The sequence below is a fragment of the Coenobita brevimanus genome, chromosome 96 (genome assembly GCF_032717465.1).
Source record: "Coenobita brevimanus isolate Jiangsu-jjx chromosome 96, ASM3271746v2, whole genome shotgun sequence".
In the NCBI taxonomy this organism is placed as follows: domain Eukaryota; kingdom Metazoa; phylum Arthropoda; class Malacostraca; order Decapoda; family Coenobitidae; genus Coenobita; species Coenobita brevimanus.
This window is the reverse complement of record NC_137049.1, coordinates 19,999,373-20,020,759: the sequence shown is the minus strand read 5'-3', so window position 1 is coordinate 20,020,759 and position 21,387 is coordinate 19,999,373. Positions and strand designations below refer to the sequence as shown.

General features: G+C 41.7%; 1 protein-coding gene and 1 long non-coding RNA gene across 3 annotated transcripts; one reads left to right on the top strand and one right to left on the bottom strand.

Annotated features, from left to right (window-relative positions):
• Window positions 1-1,158: 1,158 nt before the first annotated feature.
• LOC145413374 (prenylcysteine oxidase 1-like) lies at window positions 1,159-11,699 on the bottom strand. Its single transcript, XM_080283053.1, has 7 exons — window positions 11,532-11,699; window positions 11,169-11,284; window positions 10,365-10,571; window positions 6,237-6,411; window positions 4,888-5,096; window positions 3,922-4,073; window positions 1,159-3,720 (listed from the first exon to the last, which is right to left on the bottom strand). The coding sequence occupies exons 2-7, from the start codon at window positions 11,269-11,271 to the stop codon at window positions 3,052-3,054; spliced, it is 1,515 nt and encodes a 504-aa protein (XP_080139179.1). The 5' UTR covers window positions 11,272-11,284; window positions 11,532-11,699; the 3' UTR covers window positions 1,159-3,051.
• Window positions 11,700-14,136: 2,437 nt separating this feature from the next.
• LOC145413541 (uncharacterized) lies at window positions 14,137-21,339 on the top strand. 2 transcript variants are annotated; one of them, XR_013899733.1, is made up of 4 exons: window positions 14,137-14,164; window positions 16,409-16,466; window positions 16,673-16,736; window positions 17,001-21,339. It is a non-coding gene; the product is annotated as an uncharacterized LOC145413541 (long non-coding RNA). The 2 variants fall into 2 exon arrangements; XR_013899734.1 differs by lacking the exon at window positions 14,137-14,164 and adding an exon at window positions 15,568-15,590.
• Window positions 21,340-21,387: the final 48 nt, after the last annotated feature.

Here is a 21,387-nt window from a genome sequence, read left to right as displayed (position 1 = left end):
AGCTGCAGTGAGTCAGTGCTCTCAAACAACAGCCTTAGGCAAGAAATCCGCCACCTCCGATGCTCAGAGCCTGCTGCACCTACAAGCTGTCATGGATCACGATAGCATTAGCAGCAGTTCTAGCAAGTAAGACACCTGAGTGTGTCACATTTTCAATGTGGTAATTTGTTTTTTGTATTGCTTACAATTCGAATTTTGCTGATGATGCATAATAAATGCTTCATGGTGCCGCGCATCACCAACACTATATTTGTGAATTGATCATAACTAATATGCAGCAGTATTTTTATGCTGCGTGATACTGAAATTATGCGTAGTGCAAAACAGTGTACAATCCATCAGGAACAGCATTATCTCATGCCTGAGACAAAAACTGATGTCAGAATCCGATTCTACATCGAAGTCTATTCCTAGGGACCTACTTTCATGTGTGCACTACTTCAAGGTAAAGATGTGTCACTTCTCAGGCCGATCTGGTCCGCTGTGCAGTGTCAATCAGGGGATTAAAAATTATCTCCATTAATCCTTTCATAACAACATGTCTGAATAAAGCTCTCTGAAAGAGGAACAATGGCAAGAAAAATGTCACCATATTGAACAGTTAAGCCTTTACCATAATATATGTTTGCACAATACAACAGAGTATCACAGTCTTATATGTGGTTTACTTATAATATCACAGCCACACATGTAAACAAACAGTTATGTCGAACTACTGTAAAGGTTACTTCTAAACTACGATAAACTTATATCGCTGCAAATATACCCTTTCTTTTATCATTCACACTTTATTTCTGATATTTCATTCTTTAATTCTCAATCTTGCCTGTACCTATCCTTAGGAAAAAATTCAGGATAATGATGATGAAATGCTGAACCTGATAACAGCATTCAGTACATTTCTTTCTCATTCACATTATAACAAGACTGATTTACCATGTACTTTTAAGTAAAAGTCCTGTAATCCGAACAACAAGGAACCACGGGTCTTTCGGACTTTTTTTTTTTTTTAAACCATTAGAGGGGACTTTTGAAAACATCAGAAATATATACACGATCATTAAATAAACACTTAAAATGATATGGGTTATTGTTTTACTCGCTGGAAATGCACTGAACTGTAGATGAATAGAGATGAATAGTTGCAGGCAGGTACACCTGAGGAAAGTTCCGCGTTATACACCTGCCTGCCAGTTCGGACCTTTATGCATGAGACAACCACTAGTGAAGCAGTAGCCAGACACTCAAATGTCTGGTACCACTGTGTGGAGAGGAGAGGTTAAGGAAGGAGGAAGGCTGGAGGATCTGATAGTTCCCAGTGCCATAGCCCTACTCCTCCCTCTTCCATCCCCATCCTTCTCACGGTTACCAGATAGATGAATGTTAGCTACTGCTTTGCAACCACTTGTCTCACATTTACTGTTTTGAAGTGGTGAGGAGTGTATAACGTGGAACTTTCCTCGGCTGTACATCCAAGTCCAAGAGCACGTCCAAGCCAGATAAATCCATAGAAAAAAAAAAAAAATTGCCATGAAGAATTTGGAATATTGGGATATTCGGATTATTGATGATTGGACTGGAGGACTTTTACTGTATCTACAAATATTTCCACTCTCTTTTCATCCATCCATCATCCAATCGTATGTTGCCCAATGAGAAGCGTAGGAGCCCTGGGCTAGGCAAGTTGGTCCTGACATTTAAGATGAGAGTGACCAGCCTCACTCATCCCCAAGTGGCATTATGTGAGCAATAAATCCCAATCACCCCTTGGATATGAACTGACACAGGCTCAATCCGGTTGTAGTGCCCTAATTATCCACTAAACCACCAGGCGCCTTAGTTTGGTTATATGGTTACCACCCAACATAGTAAATGGTTTCCTGGTGTACAGGAAACCATTTGGTTTGTCACTCAATGTAGAGTCACCCACAGACAGAAGGAAGAGGAAAGAATGACAAGAAGAAGGAAGGAAAGAGGGGAGAGAGGCATGGGCAGCCATCCAAGAACGGCACTACATCGAGTGAGTGGATGGTGAGCGCCCCCATCTACCACCAACACTCTTTTCACACATTCATAATTAGGGCTGTGGCAATCAAGTCTTTCATGAATCATACTTGGCATCAGTAAGAATAGTCTGATGCAAAATTTATCTCGTATCTTACAATTCACTTCTGTCTTGAAGAAAGCAATGCTAGAATATTTTAACATTTAAGAAATTCTAATTACTGTAATCAGTTGCGATATATCCAGAACATATTTTAACAAAACTGCAAAGATAGCTTTGCTGCTAACACTCAAATAATTAATGTACCTTATGTTATCAATGTCAAAGTTAATCAAGGAAGGATTTCATATGGCTTTGTACTCTACTAGCTGAAGTGTTTCCTCTTGCAAGCTGAGTTCTGCAAGTGAATCATGACAGCTTTCCTATCTGTAACTGAACTTCTGTATAGGTACTCTACAGAGTACATTTCAAACATGTTTTTGATGCAAGAATGAATACTAAAGATCTATAAGGCTGTACATTCCCATAAACAATAACACATGGCCTAACACACAATTACGACCAGGCACATGACGTGGCAGCACAGATAATAATACTGCTCTGTAATATTATTCATAAGGCTAGCTAGGCTTGCATAGTGTATTCGGATATCATCATCTGGACCTCCTTTCCCACCCTAGGGCAGGGTGAGGAGTAGCAACATCCAGACAGCCCAAATCTGCCCAGTCCAATGGGCGATGCTTCCATTCACTCACCATTAAGCCACCGGAATCCTGGCTCTATCTGATACGCCAGAAACATTCATCATTAACTGTAGCTTCACATAAACGATATAATTTGATAAGGTGACAAAGTGTAGTATCACTTCAGACTTTCAAAGTTTATACAACTTCAGCTGTTTATATGCCCATCAAACTGCTGTGGAGTTCATGGGTACTGGTACAAACAGTACATTTGCAAGAACAAGCTATAATGCTTAAGTGTTTAGTACTCTCCTGGTGTGACTAGTCAGCTGTGGCGTACCACTAACCAAAATCTAAACATTTTTACAGTTCATCTTTCCCTTGCTTCTGACTGCCAGCATCTGGGTCCTTCATCCAGTGCTTGTATGCCAACAGTGCTACATTCTTCCCACCAATAACACTCATCTCCATAGCACTGCTGGCCCATTCAATAGCATTAATATGGTACAGTCCAGGGGCAAGCTCAAAATTTCCTCCTTTGCTCTCTGATTCATAGTGAGGGTATGCCAACCAGCTGATCTCATCCACAGAGTTACGGTGTGGGAAGAAGGTATCTAACTGCTTCTCAGTGAGTGGCAAAGGAGAAAACACTTTCCACACTGGTAATTCTTCTGAACACTCTGTATCATCAGCTGGATGTTGCATCCCAATGGCATTGAAAAATAGCTGTGGATTTGTGACTAGAATTTCTTTTATTGGATCCCCATCATCTAAGTTCAGTGCTTCTGGCTGTAGCTTTCCTTGGATCATTGTACAAACTATCTTCTCGTACTGTCCAGGGAAGGAAAATTTCTGTGTGAAGTTGACCAGTTTGAGGTCACTCTTGTCTGTAGTTAGGGGCGTGGCAAGTATCACCATGTCATAGTCCTGCATACGAGCCGCCTCCTGTGATGGGGCTACACCCTTGCTGGGGGATGGGCTGCCTTCTGTAAATAGTTTGTTGTCTGTGTCCTCTTCCTCCACTGATGTCACCTGAGATTTGAGAAATTCTTAAATATGTGGACTCACTGTGTCTAAAAATACACACATCTACAGTACATACCTACTGCCCTATGTACAATGTTGATGTCCAGAGCTATTTTTCCTCCCTCCCTCCCTCCCTCCTTCATACAATCCTTTATTGCTCCATTAAGAGTATAAAGGCCTAAAGCTAGGTTACTTAGTTCAACCCACCAGAAATCTGCCGTCATCTGTTGGTGCAACCTGGGTGACTTTACGAGAGAGATGCGCGGCTCGGGATGCCTTAAGCAACTCCTCTGGCACGCGCTTGTTCCCACCCAGCACTGACCACAGGTTTGGGCCTGCACCTGCCACAGAGACAGCACCTGACGGAAAGATGCATAGTTAACTCTCCACCACAAAAAAGATGGACAACTAATTCCTCCGCAAAATGAAAGATGCACAGTTAATTCCACCACTTGGAAAAAAAATTAACTCCTTCACCACATGAAAGACACAGTTTACTCCACCACTACAAAAGTAATGGACAGTTAACTCCATTACAACAAGAACAATGGACAGTTACCTCCACCATAAGAACAATGGACAGTTACCTCCACCACAAGAACAATGGACAGTTACCTCCACCACAAGAACAATGGACAGTTAACTCCACCACTACAAGAACAATGGACAGTTAACACCACCATTACAAGAACAGTAGATAATTATAACCACCATTACAAGAAAGACTTATAGTTAATGCCTGTCCTACAGGAGGGCTTATATGAAGCTCAGTGTATATACATACAGTATATACCTATGTACTGCAGTAGCAGTCTTGCACAAATCTGATATAAGTAAGCAGTTCTACTATATACACTGAAGCCATGTTTTCTGGGAGGCATTTGATCAGATGGGCTGGGAATGTCATGTTCTCTCACTAGGGAAATGACCTGCCCCCATCCAATGCTTCACGAATGGGTAGAGATGTGATAAGTTTCTGGAGTGCATGGTGAGAAATGCATGTGGAAATTCAGTTGGTGTGGTTGCATTTATGAAAAACAGTCAATATAAAATTATCTGGCAAAAAGAAAATAAGAAAAAACATCTGCCACTACTGCACTATGAATATTGCAATATGAAATGTATTGTTAAACTGTATTACAGTACTAATGTGTCCTTAAACTTGGCACTGACCAACAAAAGCCTGAATGCTTGACGTCTGTCCATAGTTTGCTTCGTTAATGGCAGTGACCAGCTCATTGATCATTAACTGACTGAAGCCATGACCCCTCAGCCACTCCTCAGATGACTTGTGCATCATCTCAGCCAGCTCGGGATCCATGGCTGATATTAAAGACGAGACATTCTTGTATGCATGTCCCTCTGCTTGTAACTGGTAGATTCTGTGGATATTGAGAGTGAATGGATTCTTAGGTGGCAATGCATATCGAAATATTTTCACTGTACTCCGTCAACTTTAACTTGGCCTACCATAGAACTGCTATATCTCCATCTCAAATGATGACCTGTGACAAGATGTTATTACTAGAATGCCATGCTAGTCATGAAAGGGAACTATGGAAAAGATGTAATGCTGTATTATTGTCTTATTCTGACATGGAGCTAGTAAAGATTAGCTCAAAAAGTACGTAAATCTCCACTAAGATAACACAGATGAACCATACTGTGATACTAGCAATTTAACACTGTAGAAGGGAGAGAACTTTTATCAACATAATTCCACAATGTCATAAAAAGACAAATGAATATAGTAAAAATGACAGACTGAATACCCTTACTCTCTATAATGGCATAGGCAAGTGGTTGCCTCAAGGGCCAACACTTGTACGGCACAGTATTTTAAACAACCCTGAATAATCTCTGGCACCTTAACCCCTGTCATCTGATGACATACTTTTATCACTTTATTCTTGTTGCTTAAAAGATGAATTTGCTCAGCTCTGAAGAGAGACCTAACTGTAGGAGCTACTTACAGCCTAATTCTCTGTCACTACAGGGGTGCTCTCCCAAACAATAAAGCTGCGTGGTGGGAGCAAGAATAAAGTACATAATATATTGAATCGGTTAAAGAGAATGTAGGCTGTCATAATTCATAGCACATTGTCTTCTATTAACAATATCAAGTTTACATATTTTGAAAACCCAAGAATTGGTTCTTGTACTTCAGGGTGTTTGTGTGAAAGACAACTGAACTGAAGATGAAATAAGAAAACCATGGAAATTTTGATGTCTTATATTTGTAAAAGTGAATTCTTCATCCATCCATCCATTATACAATCCTACGTAACCCCATGAAGAGCGTAGGAGCCTGGGGCTAGGCAAGTTGGTCCTGACATTTAAGATGAGAGTGACCAGCCTCACTCATCCCTGAGTGGCATTGTGTGTGCAATAAACCAGTTGTCAGTAGCTAGGCTGGTTGTGACTGTAAGCACTGTACGTGCCTGAAGGTAGGCTACCACTACTGTGTACAGTATTTATGGGTAATCAGCTAACCTAATGTAATCCTTCCCACTGTGTCCCACCTTTCAAATTTTCCAAGCAAGTCACTGGTGAGCTGGATGAGGCTGTAAGCACTGAACCCATATCGCCAGAACAGTCGGGCTAAACTGATGGCCATCCACGGGGAGTCTCGGTACACAAATTCTTCACCATTATAAAGACCCAGTCTCCCATCACAGCCAAACTTTTGCTTGAGGCCTGTGGAGTTGGGTTAACTATTTGAAGCCAAGGACATTAGTTTATTCTTGCAATTTTCATAAATTTTTAACATCTTCAGTTCAATTCTGCTTTTCAGAAGGCATTTCCAGTAGCCAATGGCATGCCATCCAAAATATTACCTACTTTATCATATTTTGTGCACTTCATTATGACATGCAGCACATGTTTTTGTTTGATGAATGGCTAGATATGGGGTGATGCAACCTTTGTCTAGCATAACTACTGGTACTTCCTTACTGCATGAGTACCAGTCAACCAAAACAGGCTCTAGCGGCCTAAAATGTGAGGTCATCATTTCTAATCTACACGTAAATAGTGGCACCTTGAATTTTCCTGTTTGTTTCCTTTGTATGTTGGAAGATTTATTTACTTGTTTTTGCATTTTTATTAATGTTTTTTTTAAGTACAGGGAAATTCTTGAGGGTAGGGGGGTTTCAAGAATACTCCCCCAGTATCCCTGCTTGTCGTACGAGGCGACTAAAAGGGTTGGTGGTGGGTTAGTGCCCCACCCCGTAAAAAGAACTAACTAAAAAAGCAAATAAAGCGCCTCGGACCCGGACGGACCATACGTTGACGACTAAGGAACGGACAAAGGACATTCTGAGAGTAGGAACGTGGAATGTGAGAGGAGTGAATGATGAAGTGAAAGAGAGAGAGATTGTCCAGGTGCTTGAGGATGCAAAAGTGGATATATGTGGATTGACTGAAACTAAATGGAAAGGTGAAAGGATGAGAGAATGGGAATACGGTGTAGGTATATGTGCGGGAGTCAGTGAGAATGAGAGGGCAAGAGAGGGAGTATGTCTGATGATAAGCAAGAAGTGGAAGGAGAATATAAGAGAGTATGGAACAGTGGGTGCAAGGATTGTATGGGTGAGGATGAAAGTAGGTATACAAGCATGGGCGATTGTATGTGTGTATGCTCCAACAGAGGATCGAGTGGCAAGAGTGAAAGATGAGTTTTGGGCGAGAGTAGAAGCATGTATGGACAAGTTTGAGAGGAGCGAGAGAGTGCTGTTGATTGGAGACATGAATGGCAAAGTCGGGAATGTATGAGTGGATGGAGTGGTTGGTCAGTGGGGTGTGCCAGCAGAAGTAGATGGGAATGGTAGTGCTTTGGTGGACATCTGTGCTGGTAAGGGGTTGGCAATAGCCAACACCTACTTTCGTCATAAGATGATCCACCGGTATACATGGAGAGTAATGAGGAGGATGGATGGTGAACTTGTTGAACGAAAGGCAATGATAGACTACGTGTGTGTGGATGAGCGAATGAGAAGACAAGTGTTGGATGCAAGGGTGTGGAGAGGGTGGGGGAATGGAGTCTCGGACCATCACTTAGTGATGGCCAAGGTAGAGCTGCAAAGAAAGTGGTTGAGGAGGCGAAAGGGAAGACAGGAGGAAACAGCTCCTGTGAGAAGAGTGGAGAAATTGCAAGATAGTGAGAAGAGGACAGAGTATAAGAGCATAGTGGAAGAAAGATTGGGAAGGTATGAGCTAGAGCAGATGGAAGGGGTGGAAGACGTATGTAAGATATTCACGGAAGAGATAAGCGCAGCGTGTGAGGTGGTTTGTGGAGTGAGGAGGAGATGCAAGGGTGTGCAAGGGACAGCATGGTGGAATGATGAGGTGAAACGAGCTGTGGAACAAAAGAAGAAGGCATATGGTGAATGGTTGGCGAGTAGAGGTAGGGGAGAAGATGAGAGAGAGAAGAGAGAGGTATATGTGAGCAGGAGAAGGGAGGTTAAGAGACTGGTGAAGGAGAGTAAGAAGAAAGTGGATGAAGAGTTTGGGAGGAATATGAGTGTGAAATGGAGGGCAGAGTAAGAAATTGTTTTGGAAGGAGGTAAAGAAAGTAAGGCAGTGTGAAAGGGGAAATAGTAGGGGAGTGAAAGATAGGAATAATAGATTGTTGGTGGAGAAGAGAGAGAAATTGAGGAGATGGAAGGAGCACTTTGAGGATTTGTTGAATGTAGAGAGTGAGAGCAGTGTGAGTATAAGTGGTTGGGGAATGGCTGGGAGAAGAAGAGATGAGAGGAGGGAGGAAGAGATCAGTAGGTCGGAAGTAGTGGAAGCGATGAAGAAGATTAAGCTGGGAAAGGCCCCAGGAATTGATGGAGTGTGTGGTGAAATGCTTAGGTATGGGGGTGAGATTGTTGTGGAGTGGATATGGAAGTTGTGTAGATTGGCTTGGGAAGAGGGAAGGGTTCCAGAGGACTGGAAATCAGGTATAATTGTTCCTCTGTACAAAGGAAAAGGGGAGAGAGAAGTATGTGGTAACCATAGGGGTATTTGCCTTCTTAGTGTGACTGGTAAAATATATGGTAGAATACTCATTGATAGGGTCAGGCATATGACAGAGGAGCTAGTTGGAGAAGAACAAGGGGGATTTAGGAAGGGAAAAGGGTGTGTAGATCAGATATTTGTTCTAAGATGTTTAGTGGAGAAGTATCTAGAGAAGGAAAGTGTACGCTGCCTTCATGGACTTGGAGAAAGCTTATGACAGAATAGATAGGAACCGTATGTGGAAGGTATTAAGAATATATGGAGTGGAGGGGAAATTGTTGAGTGCTGTGAAGAGTATGTACGAGGGAGCTAGGGCTACGGTGCGAGTGGATGGTGAGCTGAGTGAGTTCTTTGATCTCAATGTGGGACTGAAACAGGGGTGTGTAATGTCTCCATGGCTGTTTAATATATATATGGATGGGGTCGTAAAGGAGGTACAAGGTAGGGCAGTGGATGTGGGGGTGGTCCTAATGAATGAGGGTGAGATTTGGAAGCTTCCGGTGTTGCTGTTTGCTGATGATACAGTATTGTTGAGTGAAGATGAATGGGAGTTGTAAGGTTTGGTGAATGAATTTGGGACAGTGTGTAGGAGGAGGAAGCTGAAAGTTAATGTAAACAAAAGTAAAGTTATGGTGTTTGAGAGGAATGAAGTCACAGAGTGTGCAGTGAGGTTGGATGGTGAGGATATGGAGAATGTGAGTGCATTCAAGTACTGTACTTGGGTAGTGTGATGAGTAAGGATGGAACTTTGGGGGATGAAGTACGTGAAAGGGTACAGCAGGGAAGGAAGGTTGTTGGCACACTGAAAGCAGTGATGAGAAATAGGGAGGTGAGTATGGAAGTTAAGAAGTCTCTGCATGATGGTATTGTGATCCCTACCCTGACGTATGGAAGCGAGGCGTGGACCTTGCAAGAGGGGAACAAGTCAAGAGTGAGAGCAGTGGAAATGAGTTACTTGAGAGGAGCATGTGGAGTGACATGGAGGGACAGGTTGACGAATGAAGAAGTGAAGGAACGTTGTGGGGTAGATGTGGATGTGGTTGAAAAGATTAGGAGAAATACACTGAGGTGGTTTGGACATGTGGAGAGGATGGAGAGTGAAAGACTGACTAAGAGGGTGTATGTGGGTGAGGTGGAGGGAGGGAGAGGGAGGGGTAGACTGAGGATGAGGTGGAGGGATGGAGTTGAGAGGTATATGAGGGAGGGGGGGGTGAGTTGGGGGGAGGGGAGTCAAATGGTGGGTGACAGAGTGACTTGGAGGCGTTTTGTCTGCGGCCACCCTTTGCGGGATTAGGGCGTCGGGCTATAGATAGATAGATAGATAATGAAGTGGTTTGGCCTAGTCACCTTATTGACTACTGATTCATCCCTGTCTACAGTCATCATGATTAGTAAAGCTGCAGTAATCAGATCAAATCATATAATGCCAAGCTTTCTCTTCAGAAATCTCCATACTGAGGATGGCCATGGTACAGCTGAAGCTTTCTGTGGAATGGGAGATAAACTATGTGCTAATGTCAGCTAATTACTTCCCAATAGTTGCTGGAAATTAGTGGGAGAAACAAAATCTCAGATGAGTAACAAGACTTTCAGCTTGAATTTTGCAAGACTAAAATTAAAAACAAAACCAAGATGTGGATGCTAACCAAACTTTGCAGCCAGGTCCACCATATAGTGATTCCTGGGGTGTATGATGGATCCCCCCACCTCATAATCTCGGCTGGCAATGTTTAGTGTAGCCAAGCGTCCTCCAATGTGGCCTGGCTCGTAAACATCCACTACTGCTGACCCACCAAACAACTCCTGGAGGAAGAAGGCTGCGGAGGTCCCGCCGATGCCACCCCCTACCACCGCTGTAATGGAGGGTTGGGAAGTGTTGTAGTAAGTTATCAATCACCCTTACTTTTTTTCAGCTATTAAGTCAACAATATATTAGAGAAACCTTCCTACCAGAGAATACTGTAAACCACCGAGAAAGATGCTACGAAACTTCTAGGCAACAGGAACATAACCACCATTGTACTTATCCAATTTCACCAATGGATGGAATTTGAGAAATGGTCACTGAGTAGTTACTGGAATGTTTATGTAAGTTTGGGAGAATAATGCTGCAGTCAGGTTTGGGGCAGTACTACCATATTCTGGACCCCAAATGAACTTTAATGGAAATTCAACTCATTAGGAATCATAATTATGAACTACATTATGGGTTTGAAACAAGTTTACTTTCATAAGGTAAGCTATAAATATAAACCTAAAGTGTGTAAACTAGGTAAATTATAAAAAGATATTCCTGGGCTGACTGGGTTGGATTTTTTTTTACCTTATTCAGTCCAAGGACCCCTGTTCCTAGCTTGAATGTACTGTAATTGTCTGAGTAAAATTACATGGTCACTGTGTCAAAAGTGTTGTGTATTCTTCCCAGCAAGGCATATTTTGAGATGAATAACCTATTTTTGGAGGGACGACACTGGGCCCGTCAGCGTCAAGGAGGGCAGCACCAACCCTGGCCTGAGTAAGCAACCCTGCCGCTGCCACAAACACCCGCAGCATTGCTGTAAGGATGCTGGAAGGCAAAACACAACTTAGCTTCAGTGTCTTTATGAGTAACAGACGGATTTATGGCATGTAGTTTTGTGGGTATTATTGTCATTTCAGTGTCAACTAGATCATCTACCTCTTGCATGTTCTTTTGATCCCAATCAAAATCGAAATATCTAATTTGTGGAGAGCCTGTACTTAACACTGCGTCTTTTTCCAGGTATTCAACATAGTACTGAAATTAACAAGATCACCACCAGCTCATTATTTACCTTAGAAGTGATCAAGAATGTGGGTGCCAGTGTAGGCAGGCTGTCTTCGAGAGCTTTGAAAGGTTGCTGGCATCAGATGCTGCCAGTGTCCAAGGTATCCGTCATTCACTTGGGTTCAACGAGCCTTACTATCAGTATTCAGCTATTTGTACTTGGCAACAGTACTATCCCCTTTGCACTGTGCCGGAATCGTACACTCTGACCTAAGTTGTGCGATCGTGTGGGTAAGAGAAGTTGGAGGACGAACTCCCGATTTATTAGACCACTCTCCAGGCATCCCGGTTCTCACTGGCCTGCCAGAAATTTTACAGGTGACGGTAAGAAAAGTTGTCATGAACGTGGATGGGTGAATAAGTTAATCCTCTTCCAACCCTTACCCGGACCCACACGATCGGACAAATGGCATCATAAATTATTGTCCGATTCCGTAGCTAGACCTTGACTCAGCTGATCTTGACATGGTTTCAGAGAAGTTGGTAACTTTTCTGTCAAGATAGTCCGTATAGCTAGAGAAATTCAAATGTATTTTAAAATGTTGATGGTTGCTTCCTCATACACCATTAACAATGCTGCCTTTACTGTGCCGGGGATCTGGGGGGACATTCTCATGGGTAGAGCCGTGTATTTGTGTGCCCACCGACAGGGGCCAAGGGTGTGGCACTGAGATGATGTTTATGCACTACACCCATAGTGCCATGGCCCACTGCTCAGCTTATGTAAGCAACAGCGAACGCATTACCATGGTGGAAGCGATGCGCGCGGGTGATTCAGTGTGGTGGCCAAAGTTACACGCTCGCTGCGGAGATAGCCCCTGCGTGCTCAGTGCTGGACTCCCATTTAAAATGTTGGAATATAACGTGGACAATCATATCCTGCCAACTTAGTTGATGCATGCGTGACTTAGGTTACAATTAATGTGATTTATTTAATTTTCAGCGACTGAGTTAATTTGTGTAGTCTCCCTTTGACTAGAGACCCTGTGAAAATGAATAGACTACAGTTGAGAGAGCCCATAATGAAGTTAGTGAAGGCTGTAGGCTACAGTTAGCATATTATTCATCAACAGTCGAACTTTTTTTTTTTTTTTACTTTTTATAATCGACATATTCGCATTAACAACGTAGAAAGGGCTACTAAGGTGTAACGTGTAGAATAAATCGCTAAGGAAGAGGTTAAGAAATTTCCAAAGCCACATAAAATGCGAAGTATACCAGTCATTTGTCTGTTTTCCCTCCCTCAGGACGATATATTTCTATTTATCTCATACTCCAGTGAACCCGGGGATCTCTTTCATTTTACTCTTGTTAAGAGGTAACAGTGGCAACCTGGATGATGCAGTGGCCTTGTGTCCCAGGATATTGAGTGAATAAAACACGGGCATATTCCCGGAGTCTGCTCTGGTTTAGGGTAGGAGTTGGATAAAATGGTTGACTGCGGACTTTTTGCCGGGAAATACACTGAGAACAGTTAAAAGAGAATCATGTGGTTTGTTTATGAGCTACGACCCGAGCATCACCCACGGCTCAGCGACTCGCAAGTGACGGGAATATGCAACCCACTTCAGGCAAAGGCCTGTTGAACACCGTGGCCTGCCACCTTTACCTTTTATTCCTCAGACGTTATTATATGGATCATCAAGATTACCACCCAATATAGTTAATTGTGGGTTACAAGAAACCATTTGGCATGTTATATTGGAAAAATTTACCTGAAGGTGGAAGTACATCTATAGGTGATGGACAGCGTTACACAATGGGATAAGGAAGATGAATTCCTTTTGACCCTTTGAGTGGTAGTGTAATTCCAAAACGAATAAAATCGCCCTAACATACGTAGAGTTGAGACTGACTATAGGAGTGTGCGAATGAGGTGGAGGGAGGTAGAGGTCGAAGATAATATGGAGGGATAGGATGGAGAAATATGCGATATGAGCTGGGGGAAGGGCAGCCTGATAGCGGAGGACAAGGTGACCTGGTGCGATTCATTTGTGGCCACCATTTCCGAGATTAAGGCGTTTAGCTATAGACTGGTAGACATACATGATTAAATAGTCGGATATACAGATATGTTACGCAAAGGGTTAACAGGAAAGCTGCGTATTGATCGAGTCCTCTCTGAGTCTGCTGTCTGGATTAGAGATCCCGGGATCTGATGTTATTACGTCGCTCTGATGATCATACTTCACTATTAAAATATCATACGGTTAACGAGTTTTAATTATAATACTTATCATCGGATAATAAGCCAGTACAATATTAAAGGGAACCATTCAGCAGGTAGCGTGGGACGCCGTGTGTTACGTGTGTAAACCCCGTAGCTTGCTGATCATAGTTGCCAAGTTTACTGCTCGAGTTAGGGGCGTTGACTGACATTTAGCGACAATTTTTTACTGCTAGCAGTATTGTATCTGTCGGTATTCTGAAGAGTTTCAAACACTTCTAGCGAAATTCTAGATAGTTTGCGTTATTTTTTAGTGATTTTATAGATTTTTTTTTAATATAGTGATATTCAAGCGATTTTCGAGTAGGTTTAGCGGTATTTCTGAATCGATATTGCAACCCTGCCACTGTGGGTGGAGAAGCCAGCGCCGCCTTCCTAATCGTCCTTTCTAGCTCCAGCCACTGCAGAGAGAGGTAGGGTGATAGATGTGTTTCACATTATCGATTTCTTTGTGTAGGTTTTGGCATCTTTTTTCATCATATCTTGAGATGGTGATGTGCTTGAAAGTGTAAGTTACGACAGGTGATAGTAATAAGTGGAATAGGAATGGATTTTTGTCGAGAAATTGAAGTATTGCATTAACTCTGTATTTATTAGGGTGTGACGGGCATACAATGACTGGCGTGAAGTAAGGATTTAGTACATTAGAATCATAATTTTGGGTAAACATGCGCTTCATTTGAAGCAGTGTTAGCGTCTTCCCAAATCAGTTTCATCCTGATAGGCTGTTATATTTATGATTATTTCTGATGTAAAGTTTCGTGTGAAGTCTATTTCCCCGTGTTTGGCCACGTTAACTCATTTGTCTGCGTGTTTAGCGGAAGGGACTGTCTTTGCGTAAACGTTTAAATGAAAACCTACTTTGTCAAACCTAGCCTAGAATCCGGTTGGGAAATGAAATCCACCTTTCAGCACGTTGATTCGGTAAATTTTTACAAGTGGACAATACACCCCCCAGGTAGTGCAATATATTTTTCTGGCAGTTTTTGATGCGATTCGAATGTTTCTGACCTTCATTTTTGTCTGAAATGCCCCTCACCCTCACCGAACACAGTAAAACTAACCAAACCAAACCCAACATACCTAACCTATCTTAGGGGAGTAATAATCAGTTTCCGAATGGGGTAATGGTTATTTGTGATCCTTAGGGACTATACTATACGATAATGGTGCTAAAATTCCAAAACTGCATATTGTCCACTTGTAAAATAATACCGTTGATTCTTCCATTAATCCGGAAACAACCGTAGGTAAAGGAACTTAATGAAAACGTAAAATTTTCAGTTTTAAATGGTTATTTACCACTGAAAACAAAAATTCAGTAAATCGAGGAATATGAAATGGTGAAGTGGTTCTACTGCCGCAGGTAAAGCGTACATTTATTTTTCGTTCTTTCACTGCGAAACAGGAACTTTGTTGATTGCTGTACATATCATCCTTGTGCGTTACCAGGCATGGCCTAGCATGGGCCAACCGGCCTACTGCAGTTATCCTCTCCTTATGTTCTTATGGCTGAATTTGTATTCGTCGAATGTTCATTTTGTTCCCAGTCTTAATGGTTATCGGGGTGGTCCAATACCTTTGTTACAGTAAAGTTACATAATGTGCAGGCGTTTGTGTATGAAGCTTTACACAAATACACGTCGGTAAGCTAAAACCTGTGCTGCTTGTTGGGAGGGGGTGGGCTTGAGAGAGAAGCCTGGGTTGCGCAGGAGCAGGGAACCCCGTAGCACCGTTGTGGGTGGTGCTACCCCCCAACCCCCACCCCCACCCCCACCCGAGTGGATGGGTGCAGCAGCGTGACGTGCGTCACCATTGATGTGGCGTCCTCCCTGAGAGGTAGGAAACTTGCGCTCCGTATATATCCTTACACTAATAGAATCCGCGCTACTTCCAACAGTTCATCATGAAGGTATAGTAGTTTTTGTAAGTATTGAGGACCGCTGACGTGTGGAATTTCTCTGATGGGGTTAGTATTTTGGGTACAGCTACAGTCTAATGAATTGTAACCAAGTGGCTTTATTTGCCACCGTATCCGTGCACTGCAAGCAGTACCAAGCACGATTGAATTTGTATTCGTCAAATATTCATTTTGTTCCCAGCTTTACTGTTTCGGGATGATCCAATACGTAAGTTTAAAGTTACTCTAATTTGCGTGCATTTAAAATGTATGAAGCATTCCAGAGTTATACACGCGTCGGTAAGCTGTAATCTGTGCGTGTTGTTGGGAGGGAGTGAGCTTAATGAGGGCGAAGCGCAAGGAATCCTGTGCCCCTCTGTGGGTGGTGCCACCTAAGTGGATTGGGTGCGTCACCATTGCTGAGGCCCCTTCCCGGAGAAAGAGGAACCTTGCTGCTCATGTCGATTTTTAGACATCCTTTCGCTTAGAGAATCCGTGTCACTTGCATTAGTTAATTCTTGAAGTACTGTAGCTTTCGTAAGTGATAGGAGCGCTGATTTGAATTTCTTTGACGAGGCTAGTATTTTCTGGATATTAGAATAGTATAATATTTGTTTTTATTGATTTGGCCTGTACAATTTGCCACCGTATCCATCCATGCACTGCAGTTAATTTTACAATTAAAATTATCATGTGTAACCATTTAGTATGTGACACTGCTGGTAAAAGCTGTCATTAATTGTGTTTTTTGTTTCAGAATCATGATCAAGATGGTAGCAGAAATATGTACTGCAGATGTTACTTTAGTTCTTAAGGTGAGTATTGATGTGTATAAGGGTAACTAGTGTGTTAAAACCATGCATATGATTGGCAACATCAGTGTGCTGTACAGTACATGTATTGATTTTTTTTCTACCCCATCACTGTTTTTACTGCCTTCAGGAAGTTGGATAAAGGCAAAATGTAAATGAAGGGTTAAGGTATCCATAACGTGGCTCTAATTAAACCATATGTTTTTCAGGTATTTGATTGTTCAGCCAGTGAAAGGAGGCCCAGCAGATGAGACTGAATAATGGGCATAGCAGGCGAGTTTTTTTTTTTTTTTTTTTTTTTTTTTTTTTTCCTAGGTGATGCCTTAAAATGAAATGTTTGTGAAGTTGAGATCAGTACCCCATTGTGTATTTACTATTTAAGATTCTTTTTCTCTTCCAGTACTACAGTACATATGCCCAAGAGCTTTTTTTTTAAACGACCAGTATTAGCTTTTAGAATAGGAGAGGGAACCTTGTGCAGATATTAAGATGTGTGAATGCACCACTGCATATTTGATGTAAATTTTTTTCTTCCAGAATCCAAAGGTTTCCCTCATTCTGCATCCAGTCATCAGAAACTGACGAGCACTGCACATCAGGTTGAATTCATGACGAGCTCTGTGCAGTCAAGTGGTATCCATGACAAGCTTTGTACATCGTCAAGTGGAAAGGACTTGCCAGACATCAGCCAGGAGACTTATGGGATGCTAGATTCGTAGGTATTGAGGGTTAAATAAGAACTGAGTTTAGATGGGCCAGGATTCACAAACGAACTTAAGATCAAATCCAATTTTATTCCTAAGATTGTTTTTGCCGGAACAAGGTATGGGAGGGCTGAACACCCACCCATCGTGTGCTGCAAAAGATCTTTGCTATAATGTGGAACTGATTGCAAGTTTGTATGTGAGTCATAGCCCACACCTTTACCTCCTCCAGTGTCCACATGTTTTGATGGCTTGATGTGCTGTGGGAAAGGCGTGTGGGATTGTGGGCACTGCTATTAAGGGTTGGAATTAATTTTGCAGGGCTGGCAGCTGTCATTGCAAGTAGTCAGTTTAGAGCAGATATGAAGTCCTAAGTTTTTGAACTAAATTTAAAGCTTGTATTTACTAAACACCAGGTCCGTGTGGTGATTAACTTTTTTCCTCATAATTGCCTGTCAACCTTAAAGATTCATCATGTAACAATGTATGCACTAGAGAGGGTTGTGGAAGTTGCAAAGCCATCAAACTAGTGGCAAGTGGGGTCATTTTAAAGGGATCAAGTGTTGCAGTGAAATATTTTTGAGTTTAGACAAGATGTATTCTGAAATTGATTAGTTTTTTTTTTTTTTTTTTTTTTTCAATCAATGTATATACTTTGATAAGTTTGTGCTGTCTCATGAAATATTCAGTATAACTAGGTGGGGGGGGGTCCACACCTCAGTTATAATGGGTGTTTTTTGTGATGGCTATGAGTGGTGTGCATTATTATATATATGGATAATATATATAATATAATTTGGGTTCAAATGCAGTTCAGCAATTTCAGTTAAATACTGGTAGTACTTGAACTTGACTGACAAAGCTGTCCATGGTGGTACCTTACACATGCAATAAACAGTACATGCGGCGACCAAAGTAGTCCTTATAAAACTAAGTTGTACAAGGGAAATGGGCACATCACTTGATATATTACTTGCTGTTCAGGTGTAAGTGGTGTGAGAGGTAAAGTGGGTAGGGGAGGAGAAGGTTGGTGGATGTTAGGGAGATGATGGAGAGTAACAGGCTGGTGGTGGAGGGAGGCAGTGACCTGATGTTGAACACAGATAAGGAAAATGGCTGGTGGTGATGGTAAAATTTGGGCTTGTGGGTATGGGAGCTGGCAGAGGCATTGATGGAACAGCTAGGAACAATAATCGACTGTGAAATCATGTGGTAAGATTGTGGACGTTTGGAAATGAGAGCAGGCAGACATAGGTGGGAATAACATCTGGTTAATATTCAAGGACTGATGAAATTAGATTGTATGGATTGTGGGTTTATTTTGTAATAGCTGGCTGAAATGGGTAGGTGGAAGTGACTGCTGGTTAATAATTTGGGACTGGTGAAGGGTTTGGAAAATAATTATAGTTAAAAGTGGTTGGAGTTTGGGCAGGTGGCAATAAGAATTGGGAGAGATGAGTTAATGTGATTACCAGGGATACTAGGATGGCCTTAATTCTACAGTAGGGGAAAAGAGAAGTGGAGATGGAAGAGGGATGATGGAGAGAGGACTTGAGGTTGGTTGAGTCGACCTTTTGGGGATGAAGACCAAGATGGGTTTTAGTTTGGGTTAGGGCTTGTAATCCCTTGTACCTAAGAAATTTCCAGTAATTTGACCCTAAATATTTAACGTGTTTTACTTGAGGTTGGTTGAGTCGACCTTTTGGGGATGAAGACCAAGATGGGTTTTAGTTTGGGTTAGGGCTTGTAATCCCTTGTACCTAAGAAATTTCCAGTAATTTGACCCTAAATATTTAACGTGTTTTGACTGCATTTGAACCAGTTTTTCTTGATGAAACTAGGTTTAAGGAACTTTTCCCACCATCCTAGGTGGCTTGTGTGATTGGTGAATGAATGGTTATGAACTATCCTTCCATTCCAGAGTAGTCTCTCTCTGGCTACTCTGACAATGCCTCCTACTGCTTTATTATTCTGTTCTTGGTTATCTATAAATGCAGCCCCACCCTAGAAGCTATGGGAGTCACACTGTGTGTATGCTACATGTCTGAATTGCCACTGAACTTGTACAGTGAGGTAAGTTGCACTTGAAATCACTCTGCATGGTGTAGTTTCCGGTAAGTTACCTCACGTAAGTTCAGATGCAGTTTTAAGATTAGCACATACATGTGTGGCTTGTGTAACTTTTGGTGCGAGTCTTCATTTTATAGTGAGCCCTGAAGTTCAGTTGGATGTCTTCACTGCGTGTTTGGCTAACCAACTGAACCTCTCTTTCTCTCTTACTGTCCTCCCCATCCCCAACCTTTGTATGATGTCTGAGCTCTGTCCAAGGGAGCAGACACATACCTATACTAGTCTGTTCTCCACACCCTTCCCTTGAGGGATGGAAGATCAGAGAACCTTAGTAACATGCTACAACATGAGGATCACTGAAATCCACCAGTCATTTCACAGCACTGAGTTGACAGTTGGAAATTTCAGTGATATCAATTGTAGCAGTTTGATTATGATGACCTGAAGTTCAGTTAAGGGATGGCTCCTATAGGGCAAGAGCATATGAGGAATGGTGTTGGGATAGTGTACTGTGTACAGTATGAGGGAAGTATATTGGGATGAAATGGTGTATGGGGAAAGATGGACAGGTGTATTGAGTACATGTGGGAAGGTGAAAGGAATTAGGGGTAGTTGTAGGGATAAAGAAAAGTAAAATATTCGGGGAAATAGGTAAGTCCAGTATATGGAGCAAGATGTATGGATACAGTAGAGTACAATTGGAAAGGTGCAGGGATGAAGTATGTGGTGAAAGGTTGGTACAAGCCCAGTGCGGTATGTGGGGAAAGATTTACAGATGGTTGTGTGTATGTGAAAAACTTGAAATAAAGCAAAGTATTTAGGGAAACGTGCAAGGAAGAGGGACTACGTGGTGAAAGGTTTAGGGATTAATTACTACATAAGGTTTGGGGGATAAATTCGCCTTGTGAAATGAGGACTGGTTTAGGGAAGAGGTAGTGTGCAGTGTATCAGGAAGATTGTAAGGATTTAATGTAAAATTAGTTAACTGCGATTGGGGAAGTGGAAGTTAGTTACAAGCAACTAAACAAATTACTGAGAATTTTTATGCATCGAGTCCTTATTATAGAATACTTTGTTACTTTATTTTCCCCCCTCAGATTCACAGTAAATTACAAATAATTGCCCGTTAAAGTTCCATTGCACCCTGCCAAGTGTACAGTACAGATTTTATCAAAAGGTTAGTGATATATTGTAACACATTGCTGACTCACTGAGGACTAGCTGTAATCTCGACCAAAACCACTGAGATATACACTTTATCGCTGTGGTGTTGGTGGGGAAAAGGGTCATCATCATGAGGTAGGCTCAAGACTCAAGCCATCGGTTTCAAGACTGAAGATGATGACACCAACAGAGCAGCTGAATTTAAATATCCTGTGTAGTGATGCTGGGAATATAATATTGGTATTTGGACAGACTCAGTTTCATTGGTATATACAGTATGTGTATGTATTTCAGATACACCATATGCTGCATTATCTGTGGGAGTATGTGATCAGTTTGAACACAGCTTCTTCGGACAGATTATTATTCAGTATTAATGTAACTTGTCAAATATGAATTTGCATTTGTTGGATACTGAAGTAATTTCGTTAAACTCAGGAATGTGTGACATTGTAACTTGTTCATTGTGTGTTTTAACACTTCCCAGCATCATATACGGGCAGCACTTACTGTTCATCATTAACGTAACATTGGTGTAATCTGTTTGCTCGTAACGTAATTGTTGGATTGGAATTGTATAATTTTTTGAGCATTTGCACATCTGTAACGAAGAATTGTTGGATTGGAATTGTATAATTTTTTGAGCATTTGCACATCTGTAACTAAGAATTGTTGGATTGGAATTGTATAATTTGTACAGAACGCAATTTGTATTAATTTGATGCAGTGCTAAACAGTGTTTATAGTTGGATTTTAATCAGTCCAGTTACTAGTACTGAAGTATGTACAGTATAGCACAAATATTGCTTAAATCCCTTATGCTTTAAAATTTTGGTTTAAAGCACCTTTCATGTGTAAGTACTCTCGCGAATTAGTCTTAATAATTTCAACCATTAATTTAAAACGCATACTGATTGATTCAATAAACTGGAATTTGATGCTGTATTTATATACCCTATTGGTGTTTTAGTGAGGTACTCCAATCA